This window comes from Sturnira hondurensis, unplaced genomic scaffold (genome assembly GCF_014824575.4).
Source record: "Sturnira hondurensis isolate 20B ecotype Veracruz unplaced genomic scaffold, ASM1482457v3 Scaffold0022910, whole genome shotgun sequence".
Classification (NCBI taxonomy): domain Eukaryota; kingdom Metazoa; phylum Chordata; class Mammalia; order Chiroptera; family Phyllostomidae; genus Sturnira; species Sturnira hondurensis.
The window spans coordinates 12,655,840-12,678,703 of NW_028095541.1; the positions used below are offsets into that span (position 1 = coordinate 12,655,840).

At 35.7% G+C, this 22,864-nt stretch overlaps 1 protein-coding gene across 8 annotated transcripts in view; it reads right to left on the reverse strand.

Moving 5' to 3' along the window:
- The window catches only part of ARHGAP12 (Rho GTPase activating protein 12), a 116,810-nt gene that overhangs the window by 12,355 nt on the left and 81,591 nt on the right, over positions 1 to 22,864 (reverse strand). For all 8 annotated transcript variants that reach the window (XM_037037278.1, XM_037037276.1, XM_037037274.1 and 5 more), the window contains 3 exons: positions 16,183 to 16,244; positions 9,508 to 9,589; positions 2,004 to 2,105 (listed from right to left, as the gene is read on the reverse strand). In XM_037037278.1, the coding sequence (XP_036893173.1) occupies positions 2,004 to 2,105; positions 9,508 to 9,589; positions 16,183 to 16,244 (246 nt within the window). The remainder of the gene's footprint in view (positions 1 to 2,003; positions 2,106 to 9,507; positions 9,590 to 16,182; positions 16,245 to 22,864) is intronic.

Here is a 22,864-nt window from a genome sequence, read left to right on the forward strand (position 1 = left end):
TGTTTTGAATGAAGTTAGACAACTAAGCGCTACTGGAGCCATTGTACAGAAAAAACTACATGAACTTTTTTGGTCAACCCAAAACAAAGAGTTGGACCGTCACCATTTCCAATTTAATAGACAAATATAATGACTTTGTACAGAGACAACACAGACAATATATGTCCTATCCCTTTGGGGCAAACACATTACTAAATTTACTAAATAAAGTGTCAAATCATAAACTAACTCAAGTAAAGATACTACTGTATTATGCTACATAAAAGCAATAACCAATTTATATTTAATTTCTTTGGTTTCCAGTTTCTTAACACTTGATTGAGGAAGAATTTCAAGGTAGTTGGAGAAAGCATTTTCCCTATTTTCTGGTTGATAACTGTTTTTATTTTTTCCTACGAGAACATATGGCAGTGTTTCTCAAACAACAGTCAGAGACATATGCCTCAAATACAGTTCCTGAAGTAATGTTCACAAAAGGTATTTGACCATGGAATCCTTTTCATTCTGGAATCAGTTACTGACACTGCAAGACTAACTGAGAAAACAGTGACTTTCTCATTTCTTTCTAGAGAGTGGGTCAAGTCAGTCAACCAATACTCCATATTCAGTGCACGTAAAATACCTCTTAGAGGTCTTAAAGATAACAAAAAATACAGTATCTCTGCTTAAAAGGACATAAAAAAACCCCCTTACAAATGACGGTAACTCAAGGTACTCTAAAATAAATGTTGCCCTGGCTGGTGTAGCTCAGCAGATCGAGCACGGGCCTGCGAACCAAACCACCGCAGTTTGATTCCCAGTCAGGGCACATGCCTGAGTTGAAGGCCAGTTCCCAGTGGGGGATGCATGGGAGGCAACCATACATTGATATTTCTCTCCTTCCCTTCCTCTCTAAAGATAAATAAATAAATTTTAAAAAATACTATTTTAAAAGCATAAACAAAAAAGAAACATTAGTGTTATGGTAACATTTCTTACGGGCTCGGAAGATCCGTAACCTTTGATAAGCAGGGATTGGCACGGGTCAGCACCCAAGGCAAAATAATACAGTGAAAATCGTAGAGGCAGGAAAAGAGCAACTAATCCAATCTGCCTAGACAACAAGCTAGGAAAAGACTGAAACATGAGTAGGTTAGGATCTGGAAAACTGTTTGCACAGATGGCCTAAAAAATGCATCCTATCTCTATATTCACACTAAGCTAGGATGTGACTTAGCTGCTCCATAATTAGCAGGTGGACTCTAGCTCCCCACAACCCTGAATACTTGGTGGGCCGACTGATTTGTTTTCACCAACAGAATACACTGACACGTGACTTCTAAATTTAGGCCTCAAGAAGCCTTACAGCTTCTCTCCCTCACTCTTGGAACCCTGATACCATCAGGTAAAGAAGCCTGGGGTACACTCCTTGAGAATGAGAGCTCTTGCGGAAAAAGAGGCCTAGCGAGCCGCTGGCAGCAATACCAGACATGAACTAGACCACCCAGCCCCAGTGAAGCCACTAGATGACTGAAGCTTCATGAAAGGTTCCAGGTGGGCTCAGAAGAATCACTCAGCTCATTACAGGCCAAACTGAGCAAATAAAATGATTCCTTTCTTAAGCTGCTAAATTGTGGAGCAGTTTGACTGTAGCAATAAATAACTGATGCAGAATCATATGTTACTGGGGAGGGTTTTTAATGAAAAAATATATTTTTTAATATTAGATTTCATAGGTAAAGGAAACCACACACTTTTTATTACTGCTGAGGGAAAGCAAGATTTGTGAAACAAAAGCTGAGCGTCCAATAGTCTCAGATCCAATAGTAGTCTGAGATCCAACAACTTACGCAAATAAAGCCCTGATATTCACATCAGCTTTTAAAAAAATTGTAATAAAAATGAACTTAATGACCAAATTTGCCAGAACTAGTCACATTAAAAGACCATTTTCTAACATAACTCAAAAAAGATCCAATTACTACAGTTAAGAATGTGAATTATACTTAGAAAAAATTTATTACCTCCAATACATTCTTTTTGCTGGATTTATCCTTTGAAGCCATCTCAATCGTTGCCCCCTTAAGGTCCACTGTGAACTCTGGTTTGGACTGATTACTCCCGAACTTCATTTAGAAGAAAGGAAAAACCTTTATGTGATATTCACATACATGTGTGCATTCAAATAGACTTAAGACCAATTTCATATTATTAATGATAAACAGGTGATTATCTCAAAGCCTTCTCTTTCTCCATTATAAAATAACAATTCCAACTTTAAAACTGAAAAAATATCTGTAAGACATGAATATACAGTGAAGGTAAAGGAAATGAAATGGCTCAACTTCTACCACTAAAAAAATACAAAATAAAGCCATATTAAAATATTTTCACCCAACAGTGTGGAGGGCAGAAGGGAAGGAGGAAGGAGGGAAAATCCAAACATATGACAAAAAACTAGGCTGGTGAGGCCCTCCTATGTAAGTGGGGTATAACGTGGGGTATAATGTGGGGTATAAACTGGAACAACTCCTAGAGAGGGAAAACTAGTAATTTTGTATTTACAAATTTACAAACATACGTATTCTTTGGCTTAGCAATTCCATTCCATTTCTTGGCATTTATCCAAGAAATTTATAGTCACTTAACATGACTATAAAATGTGTTCAAAAAGGTAAGGCAATATATGTTTAAATAGTATCTGGCAGCTATCAAACCTAATAAACATTCTCTGAATCTGATTTTGTGATTTCAAGAGTTATTTCCTTATCAACTATTTATGTTGTCAGCAACTACAAATAATTTATGAAATAAGAAAACTTTTAACCCCGTGTTCTTTTACTCAGCCTTTGTTAGAAATTATAACTAAAGCCAGATGCTATAAAGCCTTAGCAATTTAATGAAGAACTGTGAAAAGAATAATATTAAGATAGTTAACAAAGGTGGTTCAAAAAGAAAAAGCACTTACTTTTTTTCGGACTATAAGATGCCCCCTCCCCCCCCATGCAGCGGCAACACTGTGTTCCTGCCTCATGTGACCCCACTCCACCCACCCCCACAGCCAGCCCAGTAAGCTACATTTGGACTATAAGATGCACCCCCTTTCCCCCCAAGGTAGGGAGAATGCATCTTATAGTATAAAAAATATGTAACTAGCTATTCAGTAAAGCATGTAAAAGAGAGGAGAGCAAACAGCAGAAAATCTACATTAAATCTAGTCCTACACTGTACTTGCTATCATTAACTTAAATTGTTGTTTAATCTGTTAACTAAGAATAAAATATAGCATTCTTACGTTATAAAAAATTTTGTAGTTTTTAAAATCTTTATGGGCTAATAAACTGTAATCTTAAAGTCATAAAGAATTGTTAGAGGAAATTTCATTTCCCTAAGTATTTTTAAGTCAAATTAGGTTTGTCATTGGAAATGGATCTTACCTACCAACCTTGTGATAACTTATTTACCATTCTTAATGTCAGTGAGTCTACTCAATAGCTTCACATTTAATAAATGCTTCAACTTCATCTTTTTATTCTTACTCCATCTTTGCAGCTAGCAATGTGACTTAAGTACTTGTTACGACAAAAATTTAGGATATTATATGGAATTTTTATTAGTATACTCAAAATACAAATGATAAAAAATTTAAACTATTCTACAAACTCTTGGCCCTTTTAAGTACCTTTTGTCATTCAAAAGATATTCAATTAACCATAAAGCTACAATGGGCATAGGTAACTTTCTGAGCAAAAATTATAACTATCCAAAGTTATTAAAACTTAAACCTATATACATTTAACAAAGTGATAAAAATCAATTTGCCACTACATGCTCTGCAGATGGTTTGCTACATATAAATTAAGGTATAAATAGCTAACCAAATAAAATATAACCACCAAAGGAATGCTAGAAAGATGCATTCAACATGGTTGGCAAAATCTTGTGTTTGTTATGCCTTCTTTATCAAAATCCAGTCTCAGTTTTCTCCACTACAATCATCCTCTAATAAAATTCATGACAAAGAATAAAATTACTGTGGCAAGGGGCAGGCAACAAGAACACACAGAATGACAGCTGAAACAGGACCAGATTTTACATAATGTGACAGCAGACTGATGACTGACAGAAACTTTTCCAAGAAGAAAGCAACGAATGCAAGACCTCAGAGACTGAGCCCTGTTGGCAGAATGACTCAATGAAAAAAGGGAAGAAAACGACAAGGTCGTAACATGGTACAATGGCAAAATGACACACAGAAGAAGAGCACAATGGAACCAAATTAAGACAAAAATCCAATTTCACAAGCAAAAACATGGCAAAGCCATGTTTAACTTCCAAATACTTTCACACAGGCCCTAATTTTATCTAAGAATATTTTATGAATTTGTTGTTATACACATTCACACTTTATTTTTAAGATTAATGCTTGATAGGACATTATACATTAAACAGACCTTCTTGGCTATAATCACCCCAAAGGACTTCAGGGGCCAGAGAAGTCATTTCCGGTCCTTTGCCACCCCTCTCAGTCCCCTCCTCAGAAATCCCTAAGCTTCCTCCTCCTGGTCAACATCCCCTGGTAACCTTTTCTAAGTTTTAGCTAGCCCTACCATCTAGGTTCCCTTCTCCTTCCTCTAGGAAAGTAGTTTTCAAACAAAGGTGAGTTTTCCCCCAGGGCACATTTGGCAATGTCTGGGGACATTTTCAGTTGTCACATCAGGAGGGATGGATGGGAGGAATGGGTGCTACTATCATCTCCTAATCACACTGTAACACACAGGACGGCCCCTACAACAAAGAATTATCAGCCCTCCAAGAAGACTATTTGTAGAAATTTGGATAACTAACAATATATGTATGATAATCTGTAAGATACTCAAGGAACATGATGAATGTTATCAGAGACAGAGCATATGACACATTGTATTGAATCAATACATTCACAGTTATGATACAACTGTGAATGTGCTGGTTCTCCCTGTTACAACGTAAGCACTGAAAACAGAAAGCATATAATTTATTTCCAAACCTCGAAGTTTAACTCAATGCCCAGAACATAACAACTTTTCATGTCTGTTGAACAAATGAGGTGAAATGAGCTAAGAAATTAAGTGTAGTTTGTTGTAGACTGCTCTGCCTGATTTTAGAAATTGTATCTGTACCCCTTATGGTTAAGGGCAAAGAACAACCTCTGGAATCCGAGCCACAGGAGACAAAGCTTGTCTCTGGTAGGAAACTCTGCCTCAGTTTCCTCTCCCTGTCCCTAAAGCTCAGTCAGAAGTCAATGACAGGTAAGACCCTTCACAGCAGAGGGCAACCTAAGCCAGACTCAATCACTTGGGAGGCCATCATGGAAGGACTCAGGGGTGGGGGGGGCCTGCAATAAAGAGCAATGGACTCTCATCCCCCCAGCTTTGAGACAGCCTGAGTCACCATGTTCTCTGGGAGAAGCGCTTCCTGGCTCTAATCCCCTTAAACCTGAATACCCTTTGGGGAGAGGTGTGCTCCTTGCCTTGCTAGAGCATGTCCTGGGGAAAAATCTGGCATAACAAAGACTTCCTGATAAACCTGTGAAATCTGCTCTGCTAAGAGTGCTTTCATTCATTCATCTTATTCATTCATTCATTCTCGAGGGTCTGAGAAGAAATGAGTATGTGTCCCAAAGTTTCTATAACTCTGGGAGTTATAGTGATTTTTATAGTTATTTTTCTCTAGTGAAAAATTAGCTTCACTAGAGACTGAGTTCTAAGATAGTATTTTCCAAAGAGAGATGCAAGGGCAGTCTTTACTATAGGTAAGGGTGATATTTGTCTTATATGACAGCATTAGCATCTCACCCTCAGGTAAGAGTTACATTTTACCTACAATAGATCTGACTGGTCTGAGCAGAGAAACAAAGTTAGGATTCTTCGAAATCTCTTTGGTACAATCATTATTACAGATTTAATAAAGAAACGTCTTAATTGGCATTCTGTAACAGAAAAATTAGGAAACAACCTAAATGTCCATCCTTAGAACAAATTATAAAACATCTGCATAATATAATATTATTTAACNAGCAAACGCTGCCTCAGTTTCCTCTCCCTGCCCCCAAAGCTTGGTGGGAAGTCAATGACAGGTAAGACCCCTCACAGTGAGAAGCAACCTAAGCCAGACTCAATCACTTGGGAGGCCTTCATGGAAGGACTCAGGGGTGGGGGGGGCCTGCAGTAAAGAGCAATGGACTCTCATCCCCCCAGCTTTGACAAAGCCCAAGTCCCCATGTTCTCTGGGAGAAGCGCTTCCTGGCTATAATCCCCTTAAGCCTGAATACCTGTTGGGGAGAGGTGTGCTCCTTGCCTTGCTAGAGCATGTCCTGGGGAAAAATCTGGCATGACAAAGACTTCCTGATAAACCTGTGAAATCTGCTCTGCTAAGAGTGCTTTCATTCATTCATTTTATTCATTCATTCATTCTCGAGGGTCTGAGAAGAAATGAGTATGTGTCCCAAAGTTTCTATAACTCTGGGAGTTATAGTGATTTTTATAGTTATTTTTCTCTAGTGAAAAATTAGCTTCACTAGAGACTGAGTTCTAAGATAGTATTTTCCAAAGAGAGATGCAAGGGCAGTCTTTACTATAGGTAAGGGTGATATTTGTCTTATATGACAGCATTAGCATCTCACCCTCAGGTAAGAGTTACATTTTACCTACAATAGATCTGACTGGTCTGAGCAGAGAAACAAAGTTAGGATTCTTCAAAATCTCTTTGGTACAATCATTATTACAGATTTAATAAAGAAACGTCTTAATTGGCATTCTGTAACAGAAAAATTAGGAAACAACCTAAATGTCCATCCTTAGAACAAATTATAAAACATCTGCATAATATAATATTATTTAACCCTAGAGAAGATCGAAGAAGATTGTTATGGGCTGAGTGGAGTGATTTACAATATAAATTCCTAAAAGAAAAAAGAAGCAAGTGCAAAAGTATACATAGTGTGACAGCTTTTGTCTGTAAGAGAAAGAAAATGTAAGATATATACTGTATTTGCTGATTTTTGCATGAAGAAACAGAGAAGGAATTATGCAGAAATTAATAAAAATAGCTACAAAAAAGAAACATTCTGCATACTGAATCAATAAAATACATTATACACACACACTTTTTACTTGAATAAACTTACTTGCTTTTACTTAGGCCAATAAAGTTAGTTTTCATTCCCTTAATATGTGTTACATACAGGAGAAAAAAGCTAGGCAGTCTGAGATTTTTATATTTGCCACAAAATAAAAATTAGGAATTGACTGCATAACCAGCCATTTTACCATAGTCCAAATCTATTTAGCTTTTATTGAGACTACAAAACACAGAGTAACTGTATTTTATTAAAAAATATTGATCTGAAATATTTTAATCCTCAACCATATGAGACATACTCACTCATATTAGATACTCCTATCATTCTAAACTTTTTGTCTTATATGATAAATACCACTCACTGATATATAGAGGGGCAGGGAAAAGGGAGAGAGGGGGAGAAACACCAATATGAGAAACATTGGTTGTTTCTCTTACATTCCCCAACCAGGGACTGAACCCACAACCTAGGCATGTGCCCTGACCAGGAACAAAACCCATGACCTCTCAGTTTACAGGATGATGCTCCAACCAACTGAGCCACATTGGCCAGGGTGATTATTAGATGATGTCTGTCCAGAAAAAGTCTGGCCACTGTTAATATAATGAGAACAGTTTGTATGACATTGATGTAACCTAGCCACCAAGGAGAGTGGACTGGAACGTCCATGTGTGAACAGTGATGACTTCACTGTACTAGTCAGTGGGGGCAGTAGATGCCGTTGAGTGAGCCTGTGTGACCATCACATTCAAAATGGCTGAGCAAGTAAAGCAACAGATTTGCATCAAATTGTGCATTAAACTTGAACATTCCTCCATGAAAACTATTTGGATGATTCAGAAGGCAGCAGCTATGGGCACGACAACGTGCCCGCTCATGTATCATGTTTTGTGCAGTTTTTTGGTGAAACATCGTAACACCCAAGTGACTCAGCCCCACTACAGCCCAGACTTGGCACTCTGTGACTTCTGACTTTTCCCAGAACTAAAATAACCTTTGAAAGGGAAGAGATTTCAGATGGTCATTGAAATTCAGGAAAATATGACAGGGCAACTGATGGCAACTGGGAGAACTGTGTGAGGTCCCAAGGTTGTCTACTTTGAAGGGGACTAAGGTGTCACTGTCCTATGTACGATGTTTCTTGTATTTTCTTCAACAAATATCTCTATTTTTCATTTTACATGGCTGGATACCTTTTGGACAGACCTCATGTATTATTAACAACATAGTAATAAAATTTCATAGAAAGGAAAAAGTTCAAATAGTAAACCCCTAAAGGTAAAATTTCATTAAGAACTCTACAATTTCAATATTGGCTAGGTCACTGAATTTTAAACTGTGTTTCTTGAGCTGCATTTAATTATACCTAATACATGTTAAGCATTCAAAAGTGTTAGCTATCACAATAGCATAATTATAAGTGTCACCACTTATAATTTTTAGTATTTGTGTATAAATCACTGAGGAGTAACAGTAGTAAATACTCAAATACACAAAAAGCTCCAAATTCTACAAGTAATGGTGACATTTCTTTTTCTTGTAAAAGGTGGCTGGCACTATATATAGACATGAACACCTGAATCAATGACTAGTCGCCAGGGGTCAGATGACAGTTCCGGTGGAGTCTGTCACAGCCTGCTTATTTTCTGACTAAATATCTCAAATAGCAAAGTGACAAGCATAAGAGAGCTTTAACATCCTGAAATGGATCAAGAAATTTATTCACCATGCCTAAGTCATAAGCCCATTTTTCAGTTCAATGGATAAACAGAATTTGTTGATTTTAATGCAACAACTACTAACCAGACTTTTCTAATTAGCCCTCTTGTTACTCCAAATGAGCCAAAATGCATCTTTTACTAAGAAACTTTCATTTACTTTTTCTTTAATTATATTAAATTTACTGGTGTGACACGATTAATAACATTGTACAGGTTTCAAGCATACAATTCTATTATATATTGTCTGTACATTTGCACTGTGTTCACCACCTGAAGTCAAGCCTCCTTCCATCACCATGTATTTGGCTCCCTTTACCCTCTCCTACCTCCTCCCACCTCCCTTCGTCTCCGGTCGCTACCAACTGCTGTTTGTGTCTATGAGGTTTTGTTCATTTGGCTTATTTGACTGCTACTTTCTCTTTTATATCCCACATGTGAATGAAATCATACATTTCTTGACTTTTTCCATCAGACTTACTTCACTTTGAAGTATAATAGTCTCAAGATCCAATCACTGAAATACTGCCACAGTTGCAAATGGCAGTATTTCATCTTTTCATTTACTTTTATTTTCACACAAGCTGTAAGCTAGAAGGACTGTGGAATACTTCACCAACAATAAACAACATCCAAATAATTTAAGTGTATTGCAATATAAAGCCTCCAAAGAAAAGAAATACTTACCCAACTTGTGCTACTTCCTTGAGTTTTGGTAAAGAGTAAAGATGAACCTTGCAAGACAGCCCAAGAAGACAACCAGTTCTTTCTGTAATTATAAAAATGACCAGTGAAAGTTCAACTCCCCAGTTTTTAGTTTCCAACTAAACTTTAAAAATTAAAGGCTAGTTAGTGGTTATCAAGGCTGTCCTCAATTCACAGTCACTACTGACATTCTAACTGTTTTTACTGGGGTTGTAAGCTTACTGGAAATTAATAATTTGTTGTCCCAACCTGACCATAAAGGCCCCAAAACAAATGAAATGAATCAGATATAAGTTATCAGAATAACTATATACCTAATTATTTTTACATGGTACTAATCCAGCACTCTGAATATAAAAATATCGAAAGGAAAAGTCCATTTATTCTCATTCAATCCACACTCCAAAGGTTACCACTGCTTACCCTTTAAGGGAAGTCAATTGCTGACAGACTGAGGTTGCGGTCAAACATGCCCACTACAGGGATTTATTAACACTTACTTTACAGCCACACATGTGGCCAGTCTTTGAAAACTCTACAGGCATGCAAAAAAAGGTTTATTCTCCATTTTCAGAATTCAGAATTTAGTATCCTCAATTAGACCCACATTATTATTTTATTTCTTTGTATATCTAAACTTCAAGTTTATTAAGAAATAATAAAGTTTATTACTACACAGTCAAATAATATTTCACAAGAATACTCATGGAAAAATACAATCTTTTCAATAAATGGCGCCGGGATACCTGGATATTCACACTTAAAATAATGAAACTGGACCCGTATCTTAAAACGCTCAAAATGGATTAAAATTGAGTTCATTTAAAAATTAACTCCAAATGGATTAAAGACCTGAATGCACGACTTGAAACTCCTAGACAGGAACACAGAATAAAACTAAGTCTTGGTAATACTTTTTAAATTACGACAGTTAAAGCACACATGCAGACTAAAGAATAAACCAGTGGGACATCAAACTAAAAGGCTCTGCACAGTGAAAGAAACCATCAACAAAGTGAAAAGGCAACCTATGAAATGGGGAAAAATGTACAAACCATAAATCTGATAAGGAGTTAATATCCAAAATATAAAAAGAACTCATACAACTGAAGAGCAAAAACTCAAATAACCCAATTAAAAAATGTGTGAAAAATCTGAACAGACATTTCTTCAAAGAAGGCACACGAAAGGCTAACAGGCACATGAAAAGATGCTCAAATGACTACAGCAAATTAAACCGCAATGAGATATCACCTCATACCTGTTAGAATGGCCACCATCAAAAAGACAAGAGATAATGAGTGATGTGGAGAAAGAGAAACTTTATGCACTGCTGGTGGGATTATAAACTGGTACAGCCACTATGGAAAACAGCACGGAGTTTCCTCAAAAAATTAAGTATAGAACTACTTTATGATCTAGCAATTCCACTTTCGGTAATATATCCAAATGAAACAAAGACACTAACTTGGAAAGATATTTGCACCCCCAAATTCATAGTAACATTATTGACAATAGCCCAGACAAGGAATCAACCTAAGTGCTGACTGATGGAAGAATGAAGAAAGTAGTTGTGGTATATATACATTATAATAGTGTATTATTCAGCCATTAAAAAAAAAACAGAAAAAAAAACAGGAAATCCTGCCATTTATGACAACATGAATAGAACTTGAAGGCATATACTAAGTGAAATATGTCAGACACAGAAAGACAAATACTGTATGATTTCACTTATATGTGGAATCTTCAAAACGAAATAAAATAAAACCTCATAGAAAAAAAGTGGAGAGGAGGGGAAGTCAAAGGAACATGTCAAAAGGTACAAACTTCACGGTTATAACGTAAGTAAGTACTAGGCACGTGAGGTGCAGGCATGACAGTTACAGCTCACACTGCTTTAGGATAAACAGGGAAGATGTTAGGAGAGTAAATCCTGTGAGTTCTCATCACAAAGAGAAAACTTTTTCCCTTTTTTCTTTTTATTGTATCTATGTAAGAAGATGGATGTTAGCTGAATCCACTGAGGTAATTATTTCACAATATATGTAAAACAAACCATTATGCTGTATGTCTTAAATTTATACAGTGATGTATGGCAATTATTTCTCAATGAAATGAGGAAAAAAGAAAAAAATTTAATTAAGGAAAAGTTTACTACTACCAAGTTTCTCTTTATTTTTCTTGTTATTTACTGTTCTGTTTGCTTATGGCTGTTCAAGCATTTGTTGAATGGCTAGTCTTAATAATTAATATTCACAGTGCTTTATCATTTTAAGAACTCATCTATGTGATGCTTAATGCTTTTACCCTAAATTGAACTCGCCTGGTATTAAGTTTCCTATTCCTGCTTTTGTGCCATCTACCTTTGAGAAGTGTTGTTTTTTTTTTTAACTTTTCTGGATCATTTTTAGATATGTCTTTTGTATATAATATTTAGTGGGGTTTTAGTTTGTGCTTTAGTCTGAGCATTTTTTACTTTCCATAGATGATACAGTCATTTATATCTGTTGATATAGATATGATAGATATGTTTGGCATTTGTTCATCATTTTGTTATATTTTCATTTTATTTAACTCTTTTGTTTTGTGTAGATATCTTAAAATATTTTGGAAGAATTTATTTTTGTTTTTAAATGTTTATATTCAATCTCTGCCCTTAAATAATGTCTACTGAGTCTGTACACTAAAAAATGTTAATATGTATTTCCATTTAAAATAAATTTGTTTAACTTTCAAGATAAAAACTAAAGAAGTAATAAATATATACGTGTGTGTGTGAGTACAAATATTGAAATTTGAACATTGAATTAACAATAGTTGCCTCAGGAACTAAAGCACTTTGTGTGAATGTGTTACAAACAGAATTAAGTCACATTTTTTTCATGGGATGCAAATTTTTGCCCCCCCCAAAAAGACCGATAGACACACTATGGTTATTCAGACTGGATTACTTGGCAAATAGACATTACCTCAAAAATAAATACAGACCTCAAAAATAAATCTTTCATTTCAAAGACAATAAATAATAGTGTTTTTTGACATGTTAGATGTTTAAACGGACTCAGGAAAAAAGGCACTCATGACCTAACTGCTAGTATTCACTGGACACTGGAGTGCCACAGCGAATTTCAGAAGAAGGTTGGTTTACATTGTACAGATCTTTTCTGTGGATCATGAAAAGCTCTGCGTTGCCCTGACAAAAATGGGTGTGTGCCTCAGTGCTGCGCTGTCCTGATGTGTAACCTTCCTGTGGACAGGAAGATATATGTCAGGACAGAATGGCTTCCTATAGGAAATGGTGTCAGACAAGGGTGCATTTTATTTCCCTAGCTGTTTAATTTGTATGTACAATGTATCATACAAAAAACTAGGCTAGATTCAAGAGGAAGGAGCAGTGAAAATTGGTGGAAGAAATATCAGTAACATAAGATATCAGTAAGTTAAGATAGGCAGATGACCCCACCTTACACGTGAAAAGTAGCAATGATCTAAAACAACTTCTGATGAAAGTGAAAGAAGAAAGCGCCAAAGCAGGACTGCATTTGAACATTAAGAAGACAAAAATCATGACTACGGAAGAAATACACAATTTTAACATAGACAACAAAGACACTAAAATTGTTAAAGATTTTGCTTACCTTGGTTCACTCATCAATTCAAATGAAGAATGTAGTCTAGAAATGCAGAGAAGGCTGAGACTCAGAAGGGCGGCAACAGAAGAGTTAGGGAAGATCACTAAGAGCAAGGATGTGTCATTAGAGACCAAGGCTAAGAGCATCCACACCCTGGTATTCCTAATTACTAGGACAGATGCAAAAGTTGGACAGTGAGGAAGGCTGAAAGGGAAAAAATGGATGCACTTGAAACATGGTGCCGAAGAGGAGCCCTCAGAACACCACGGACTGCCAGAAAGAACAAGTGGGTCCCAGAGCAAATTAAGCCTGAAACACCACTGGAGGCAAAATCACAAAACCGAAACTGTCTTACTTCAAGCACATCACGAGAAGGCAGGGTTCTTTAGAAAATGCAGTAACGCTGGAAAAATTAGAAGGCAGTAGGAAATGAGGAAGACCAGATACTACATGAAGTGACTCCATAAAAGAAGTCACGGGTGTTGAGTCTACAGGAGCTGAGCAGGGTGGTTGAGTAGAGGGCATAATGGATGTCACTCATTCATCCTCAGTGGCCAGGAGTCAGAGCTAACTCAATGGCACATAATAAAACTTTTGTTAGACAAGTTAAAGGTTACAAAGAGAAAGTAGATTTTGGAAAACTTGGCATTATCTGCCACTGTTAAGGTTGGCAATTTTCTAATAGTGACTTTTCTGACAATATTTCTGATTTGTGATTCTTGGATATTATAAAATAAAATGTATCAACATTTGCAATCAGCAATCTTTGTAAACTGATATTTTCCAAATGGCCTACAAGATGCTACAAAATTATGCATGGATAAAGATTCACTCAAAGTACAACACAGACCTAATGGATTTTAATGTAACTGAGTCTGAAAACTTCACTGATGGGTTTTTAGATTCTTCACTGCAACTACTTTTGTGGAGTTTCAGTGCAGCAGAAAAAATATGCACACTTATCTCAGAAAGCTATTAAAATATTCCTCCCTTTTCCAACTTCATCTGTTTAAAGGGAGGATTTTATACATACATTTCAACCGAAATCATATGTCACAACAAATTGGCTGCAGGCAGAGACAAGAAACCAGCTATCTCCTTCCATTGAGACAGATATTAAAAATTTGTGAAAATGTAAAACAAGGCTATACTTCTCATTGAAATTGTTTTTAATAGAAAATAGGTTTTTCTTCATAAAAATGTCCATGTTAACATGTAACAAATCAATAGTTTTAAAAGAGTTAATATTCTGAAAATTTCTGCTTTAATTTCCCATAGTATATGTACCTATAAACTATATGAACAAAAAGTCTTTGCAGTGATTAATGATTTTTAAGAGTTTAAAGAGGTCCTCAGATCATAATATATATGAACCACTAATATAATGGAAATTCAAAACCTATTTTGCTCAACTCTGTGCAAATAAATGTGAAGATAATGAAATAAATGACATTCTTAGGAAAACATAAACCGCCAAAAGTATTCCAAAAGAGGTAGAAAATCTAAAATTATCACAGTTAAAACAACAATAAGACAAAGTGGCCAAAGAATTATCTGCTCTGTATACATTCAGAAGAGAGGAAGAGAAAAGACCCAATTTACAGGTGACTTCTACTAAAGAACAGTTTAAGGAACAGATCATTGAAGTGTCTGTAAAGCTGTTTCAGAGCATTTAAAACTTCTAAGCACTAAAATCTAACAAAGACAGTTCAATCAAAGTACGGGTGACTGCATATCCACATAGATTTAAAAGCTCAACTATATTAGATTTTAAACTTTCTTCAGCAGACTGATCTCATTTTGATTATAAAATCTTACAAAAAGAATTTACCAAAAAAAAAAAAAAAACCTAACCCAATAGAAACACAGACAGGGTATAAGCTGACAATTAAACAACAAAAAAAGAAATACAAACGGCTTACAACACTCTATAGGGCTCCCACACAAAGGCAAATGGAAACACCATTTTCTCTCTAATCTCTATTACCAAAAATCAAAGAATCTGACAACATATTAAACTGACAAAGGTGTGGAGAAATCCATTGCTACTGGGAGTAGGGACTGATTCCACGCTCAAAGAGAAAAATTTGGAATGCTCTATCAAAATGAGCTCTGCATATGGCTTAGCAATTCTACTTTCGTAAAATTTACTTTCACCAAACAGGCCTAGTTACATACCTGCAAAATAAGATATGCCAAGATACTAGGTACAATTTTCTTAGTAATAGCAAAAAAAAAATCCTAAATTGTCTACCAACATATAGGCATAATTATATTTTTGCAAATAACTAAGCTAAATGAAATGTGACACAGCCATACCATATGTAACAAGACAGCAGTTAGAAATAATGTGGCAGCTCTACATGCAATGAAATGAATCATTTCCAAGATAAACTCTCAAAAATTGTGTTTAAAAAATTAATGTATGAAAAAAAATTAATGTATGGACATACAAACATATATATTCTATCTCTGAAGGAAAACACTGTATTTCATCAAACTGCTAGGTGACTGAGTGTTAATTAGATATTGTGCACACCTTTGGGTTTTGCCATGTACATTTATTACTTATTGAAAAAAACTGTCAGTTGATGTCAAAAATAATAACAGAGCTTTATCCTCAAACCCTGTAAAGGCAAAAGTCACTATGCTCAAGTGAAACGTTATCTTAAAATTCTTCCTGGTGGAACTCAAGAAGCACTTTCTCATTGCCTCAGCTTCCTATATATTCAAATGAATTTAATCCGAATCGCTGTGTCTATAGTAATCATCAACAAAGTTAATTTCCAGTCAGAAGCCTCTGCTTTTTCACCTCTAAATTTAATTTCACTTTAATATGTTGAGACAAAGAAAAGTTTTCATACATTTCATGACAAGCCTACATACACTATATTAGAAAATATATTATTTAAAATTCTTATGAACCTTTTAAACATTTCTACTAGAATATAATTATATCTATAGTTTCTATTTATTGCAATCAGATGAAACATGTCTGAACATTCATGATTTGTATACTTACCGAACCTTTTTTCCATTTTCCGTAATTTTTGTTACATTTAATAATCCATATTTCTCTTGACCCTATGGAACAGAATAATACTGGATATATATATCATTCACATAGACAGTGAAGTCCAAATCCTTACATATAACTGAATCAAAATGATCTGATACTCTAAAAATTAGCTCAAAAGATTAAAATGTAATATAATGTGTTTAGTTCTTTTTTAGAATATAATTTCCTAATAAAAGGGAATTACAGTTTCCTTGAATATAGTTTCAGTAATTCTGTAACTAAAAGATTAGTGACAGTTTCAGTAATTTAGTTTCAGTAATTCTGTAACTAGCTTCCTCTTCTCAAGTCATACCAGCTATAAGATATTTTGCTATCAAATTAATTTCCATATAAATGCTACAAGTCAGCACAGGAAAAAAATGACTTCCTGTTCAAAGAAAGTAATACAATGCTATACTAAATACCACAAAAAATGAATTATTTATTCTGCTGTTACTTTACAACAATATAGTCTGAAAATTATTTAAGCTACTATCCCACTTTGTGAGAATGAAAAAAGTAGAACAAATGTGGTGATGTATTTAATGAACTACTAAAAAGTAATGCTACTGTGCATAGAACTGGCCCTAATATGGCATAAGAAACTGAGTATGCTTCATTAAACACATTATCAGATGGTAAACTGGACTCTGGAAAAAAACTAGATATGTATTAGTCAGTTGACGTCAAAAACAGTGACACAGCTTTATCATCAAACCCTGTAAAGGCAAAAGTGACTATGCTCAAGTTAAATGTTATCTTAAAATTCTTCCTGGTGTAACTAAAGAATCACTTTCTCACTGTTTCAGCTTCCTATATATTCAAACAAATTTAATCCGAATCATTGTGCCTATAGTAATCATCAACATTAGTAACATTAGGAAGCACTGTACGTACATGATGAAGTAGTCAATTTTATTTCAACTGGAACACATAATATATACGTACAGAAAAGATTATTCCCAATTCAGAATTTATTTCTGACTATTTAATTCACACCTCAGCTATTTTCTATAGGTACTTTCATTATAATAAATAAATAATTTATTTTTCTTGTATGAAAGATAAATATAATATTAAATATTTTCTTAATATCTAAAAAACAACGCTTGGAAGTTTTGCCCGTCTGATAAAAATTCACATCTATAAACAAAGCTGACATACTGTTGCTGATCCACATTTTTGGTATACTGAGAACTTGGGAAATATTCATATGAAGTTTTTCTATAATTTTTGCATAATGTCTAGGTTAGATCTCCTTAGGCAAGTCTGATACATTCTACAAGAGCTTTTTGTTTTCTCTCAAGAAAAACATCAAGTACACAGTCACAAGTATGCACAAGATGCTCAGTAAGAACATTCCTCCATTTACTATCCAAAGCAAGGAGAAAAAATAAAAACTTTCAATGATGTAGGAACTAAGGTAACAGCAATAATCTTAGAGGATGGAGACTGGTTACGTGAGCACTGGAAGTGGAAGGGCACAGAAACAGGAATCAAGCCATAAAGACGCCCAAACTGAAATTCACATGGCAACAAAGCAGAGGCAGAAGGAAATACAGGTCTCAAAATATAAAGGGACAGCCACAGTGACAAAGAGCCTAAGCCCAAGGAGGAGAAAGAGACTTTAAATCATGGGTTCTTACACAAATCACCAGGTGGACTGAAACTGGTACTAAATTGTGTAAGTATACGCCTCATTAAAGGAAAGGGGTCGAAACGCTCACGAAACTCTCACAGGGATCAAGACCCGAGAAGTATTAAACACTCTAACTAGAAAATAACAACAAAACCTGCCATATCCAAAAATGTGTAAATACAAAAATGATTCCCATACAGTGCAATTAAGTGCTGTGAGAACGATGTATCTAACACAACCTGGGAGAGAAAGAAGGCTTCCCGGACCACTGACACTTGCGTAAAGGAGTAAGAGCTGGGTAGATGGAAACAGGAGATGAAAAAACGAAACCAAACAAAAAAAGACAATACAAAGGCACCAAATAGAGAATATCATAGTGAGGGCCTTTAAGTTTATTGGGTGAGATGGTAACAAGTAATGAGGCAGTGGAAAAATAAACTAAGAACGGGCGGCAGACTGGGATCTACTAGAACACTAGGCTGCTGTAGTAATTTCCATTAGAGATGTTGAAGACCTGAGTTAGGGCGGTGACAGTAAGAGAGTGAAGGGGGCCCAAACTTGAGTGAGAGTTAGAAGAAGATGGCAGAACTGAATGGGAGGGTGAGAAGGAAGATCTGAAGGAAACTCCCAAGCTTGAGCAAATTGGGTAGATGGTCATACCTCAGCTTCAATGACAGCTTTTAAGAGAAGCTTTCTCTGACCTTTTATAAGTAGGAGCTCCTCTACCTCTCCCATTATTTACTACTGCCTCCAGTTTGTTTTTTCATTGCACTTAATGCAAAGTACAACTACTTATCTATTTATTCAGTGTCTACTCCATTAGGCTGTATGCTGGGACCACATCTATTATATTAATCAATGTAAGACCAATGCCTCACACAGCGTCTAACACTGTATTCAATACATATTTGTTGCAGTAACAGACCAAAATATTAGCAGTGCTATCACAAGAAAGAAATATAAGTTTTAACTTTCAAACACTGAAGATTCTGAATCTGACAAAAAAAGACCAAGTGGGTATAGATGAATAAATAGTACAGGTTTGGTTACACAGGTGAGGGATTTGTGGGGAAAAAAATTAAAAGTTTATTTCAAACTATCTGATGTACTTTCTCTACTGAACATTACTAAAAATTAACTAATGTTTTTGTGTTGATTACTAAAATAACTTCATAAAATATTTTAATCCAGTAAAAAAGTCTCTCATTTTCATAAATGAATATATCTTAGTCTAAATATGGTTGATACTCAAAACTTTGTAAAAAAAGCAAATGTTTTATTAAGGATTAGCAAAATGTGGTTAAATTTTAACCAAAAAAGATTGTAATAAGGTTATCCTATCCTAGTAAGGCAAGAAAATAATACCATGTCAGTTCTATTAAATAATTTGAGAAAACCTCCACAGGTCCATAACCACTTGGCAGGCTCCAGACTCTAGTCAACATGGCATTCACTCGGTAAATGGGCATTTCGCAATTTCAGCTAACAAACGCCATGTATCACAATCACTACTGTCTAGTTCTGGCCAAGTGGCTCTGTTGGCTGCAGCATCGCCCTGCACACTGAAAGGCTGTGTGTCTGATCACCAGTCAGGGCACATACTTAAGTTGCAAGTTTGATCCCCAGTTGGGGCGTGTACAGGAGGCAACTGATCAATGTTTCTCTCTCAGATCAATAAACATATCCTTGGGTGATGATTTCAAAAACAATCAATACATTTTATCAAAATCCTTATGCTCAGTTAATCATATCATAATTGTTTAATACTAAGATTCTTATAATACAGAAAAGGTAAGCCTGCACAATGACACAGTGTTGAAAAAGAGCCAGAAGCTTCCGGAACAGGTAAACCCACAGAGATAGAGGGCAAACTAGTGGGCAAACCAATGGCTGCCAGCAGGAGAGGGAGGGGGATGTGGAAACAGATGTACACTGACTTCTTGGGTGTGCGAGTTCCCCCCAGGGATGAGAGTGTCTGAAACTATGTAGAAGGGATAGCTGTATGCTGCAAATACGTGAAATGTCACTGGGCTGTGGTTAATGCTTAATTTTGTTACATGAATTTCACTTTAATAAAAACACTGAAACTAGTGTTATTTAAAAAATTAGATATTCAAATTATGTTTTTAAAAATCCTTAAAATAGTATTATTCAATGGGAAAAACACCAATTTTTTGCATTAAAACTTTTTCTTTAAAAAATCTTGAAAGTGTCTTTTGTTCTAATTTGGAATACAGGTTGAAAACTGTAATTCTAAAATTTTATTCAGTATTCAGTAATTTAATACTTTAAAATGCATATTCTAATTTGTACACTGGGACAAAGAGATTAGGTTCTATATCAGCCCATAAAATCATATTCAGTCCACACTACAGTCATATTGTAGAAAATATACTAACTTTTTATTATGCTAAGCAAACTAAGCCAGGCGGTGAAAGACAAATATTGTATGATTTCACCTTTACCAGGAACCTGAACAACAAAACAAACAAACAGCAATATATAACCAAAGACACCGAAATACAGAACAGGCTGACAGTGACCAGAGGGGAGAGGGGAGGGAATTTCAGATGAAAGGGGAAAGGTTTGCAGGAACAAGTATAAAGGATACATGGACAAACAACAAGGGGAGTGGAAATGGGAGGAAGGTAGGGAGGGCTAGGGTGGGAGTAAAAGACAGAAAACTGTACTTGAATAACAATTAAAATAAACTTTTTTAGAATGCAAAGAGAAAAATGTATATACTGACATTTCCAAAAATGATGTGCAGAACTATGAAAGAAAACAATGCATTTTAAAACTGGAAATGAACACATTTAAAATTTATATTAAGAAATGGAGTTTTACATCTGGTTTGATTAGAAGAGATGAGATGAAAATACATGAACAAGGCCTGTCAAAAAAGATGTTTTATATAATTCTGTTCATATGAAATGTCCAGTATAGGCAAATCTAGTGAGTCAGAAAGAAAACTAGTTAGTCAAGGATGTGTACAGACAGGGTTTTTTTCTGAGATGATGAAAATAAAGTTGACTGTGATGATGCCTGTATGTACCTGAATGTACTGAAAACAACTGAAGTATACACTTTAAATGGGTGAACTGCATGGTATATAAATCACATTTCAATAAACCTTCAATTAAACAAAGAAGTTTGAAGTGGTAGATGGGCAATTTGCAGAGATTTTAAGATGACATCTATAGCTAATGCTGGATTACTGTATCATTTTCATCTCTTTAAATTTGTAGCTTCCTTTTTCTTATCACTAAAGGCTTTATATACCAACTATATTTTAACTCACAAAAACAGGGGGAGAAGTCTCCTTGTATTAACTGGGTAAGAGTGGGAAAGACAGGCAAGACTAGGTGGAATGAGGGCAAAAGGAGAACACACAGCAAAGGACGAGGCAGGAAGGAGAAGTCAAGGGGGCAGAAGCCTCGGTGAGGAAGGGCTGACAGCACGATGAGGCGCGTTTCCCAGCATTCCCCATTCCCTGGGGAAGGAGTGGCTGTGTGGAAACAGACTGGCCTCAGGTAGAATTAACAGAGCTGTTCAATGTTTTGTTTTGTTTTTTTCCACTTGAAGATACACAGAGAATGGAAAAGAAGAAACACTGGCGAGGCACTTCCCTGTGATGGCCATCAGAGGGTATCGTGAGTCCAAGCCGGTCTAGTTGCTTTCAAACTCTTCAGAAAATGGCTAATGCGTAGAAAAATAATTTGCAAACAGTCCTTTGTACCTCTATATAGAACATTTATGAAGTCCTATTTCTAAGATTACCTAGAAATTCCCTTTCACCAAAATAGAAATAATTTATAAAAGGTACTATAAATTATTACCTATATTTAAAATAACTTAAAAAGAAATTTCTGCTTTTTTCTAGATGGACTGATAAAGAGTATGCTAGTAATAGCACCTTAGATCCATACAGTAATTCTTTACAAATCATGCTGAGATTGTCTGGATACTGGAGACAGGGGAACTACCTGAGCAATGTCAGAGGGAAATACGTACGACAGGTGGTACAAAACATGGATGACCTGACAAGGTTAAGGGATGGAGAAGGAGTTAGAAAAGTAAAATTCAGCAGCTGTGGAAATCCTTGCCTCTGACTAAGCAATCAAAAGTATCCTAATAAATAAGTATTATAGTTTCATAAAATAAGAAAATAACAAAGTTTATGTTTTAAAAAGCTTTAAAGGGCCCTGGCTGGTGTAGCTCAGTGGATTGAGCGCAGGCCTGCAAACCAAAGGATCACGGTTCGATTCCCAGTCAGGGCACATGCCTGGGTTGCAGTCCAGGTGCCCAGGAGGGGGTGCATGAGAGGCAACCATACATTGATATTTCTCTCCCTCTCTCCTCCCCTTCCCCTCTAAAGATAAACAAAGTGTTAAAAAAAGAAACATTAAAAAATAAAAATAAAAAATAAAAAGCTTTAAAAGGTTCATGTATACATTCATGTTAAACATTTAATAGACACCTACTACCTAGCGCTGCAATAGGTATTGGGCTGATGCTGTTCCTTCTCTAATGAAGCTTTTCTTTGTCTCCTAGGGAAGACAGGTTACTAATAGAAGGTTCGAGGCTCCTCTATTATCTGAGAAATGAAGAGTTACTCAGTTACTCAATTTCATGTAATCAAGTATCATATAATTAAATGACATGAAGAGTATTACAGGGAAACCCGACCAAATCTACAAGATTTAAATAAAATTCTCTGAGGAAGCATAGTTTCAACTGAGCTCCAGTGAATAAACAGAAGTTAATTAGGCAAAAAAATGTGGGAGAAAAATGTTTCAGTGGGCAGAGGAATGACTGTGCAAGGACCTCGAGCTGCAAAGCAGGCTCCTTAGAGGAATGGATAGGATAGGAGCACAGTGTAGTCTGAGGAAAACAAGCCAGGAGGAAAGATTAGGACCAAAAAGTATGAGGTGAGGCTGGAGAAGCAGTCAAGAGCCAGAGCATGCAAGATCTTACAGTCCTCATTAAAAACTGCAGTCTTCATTC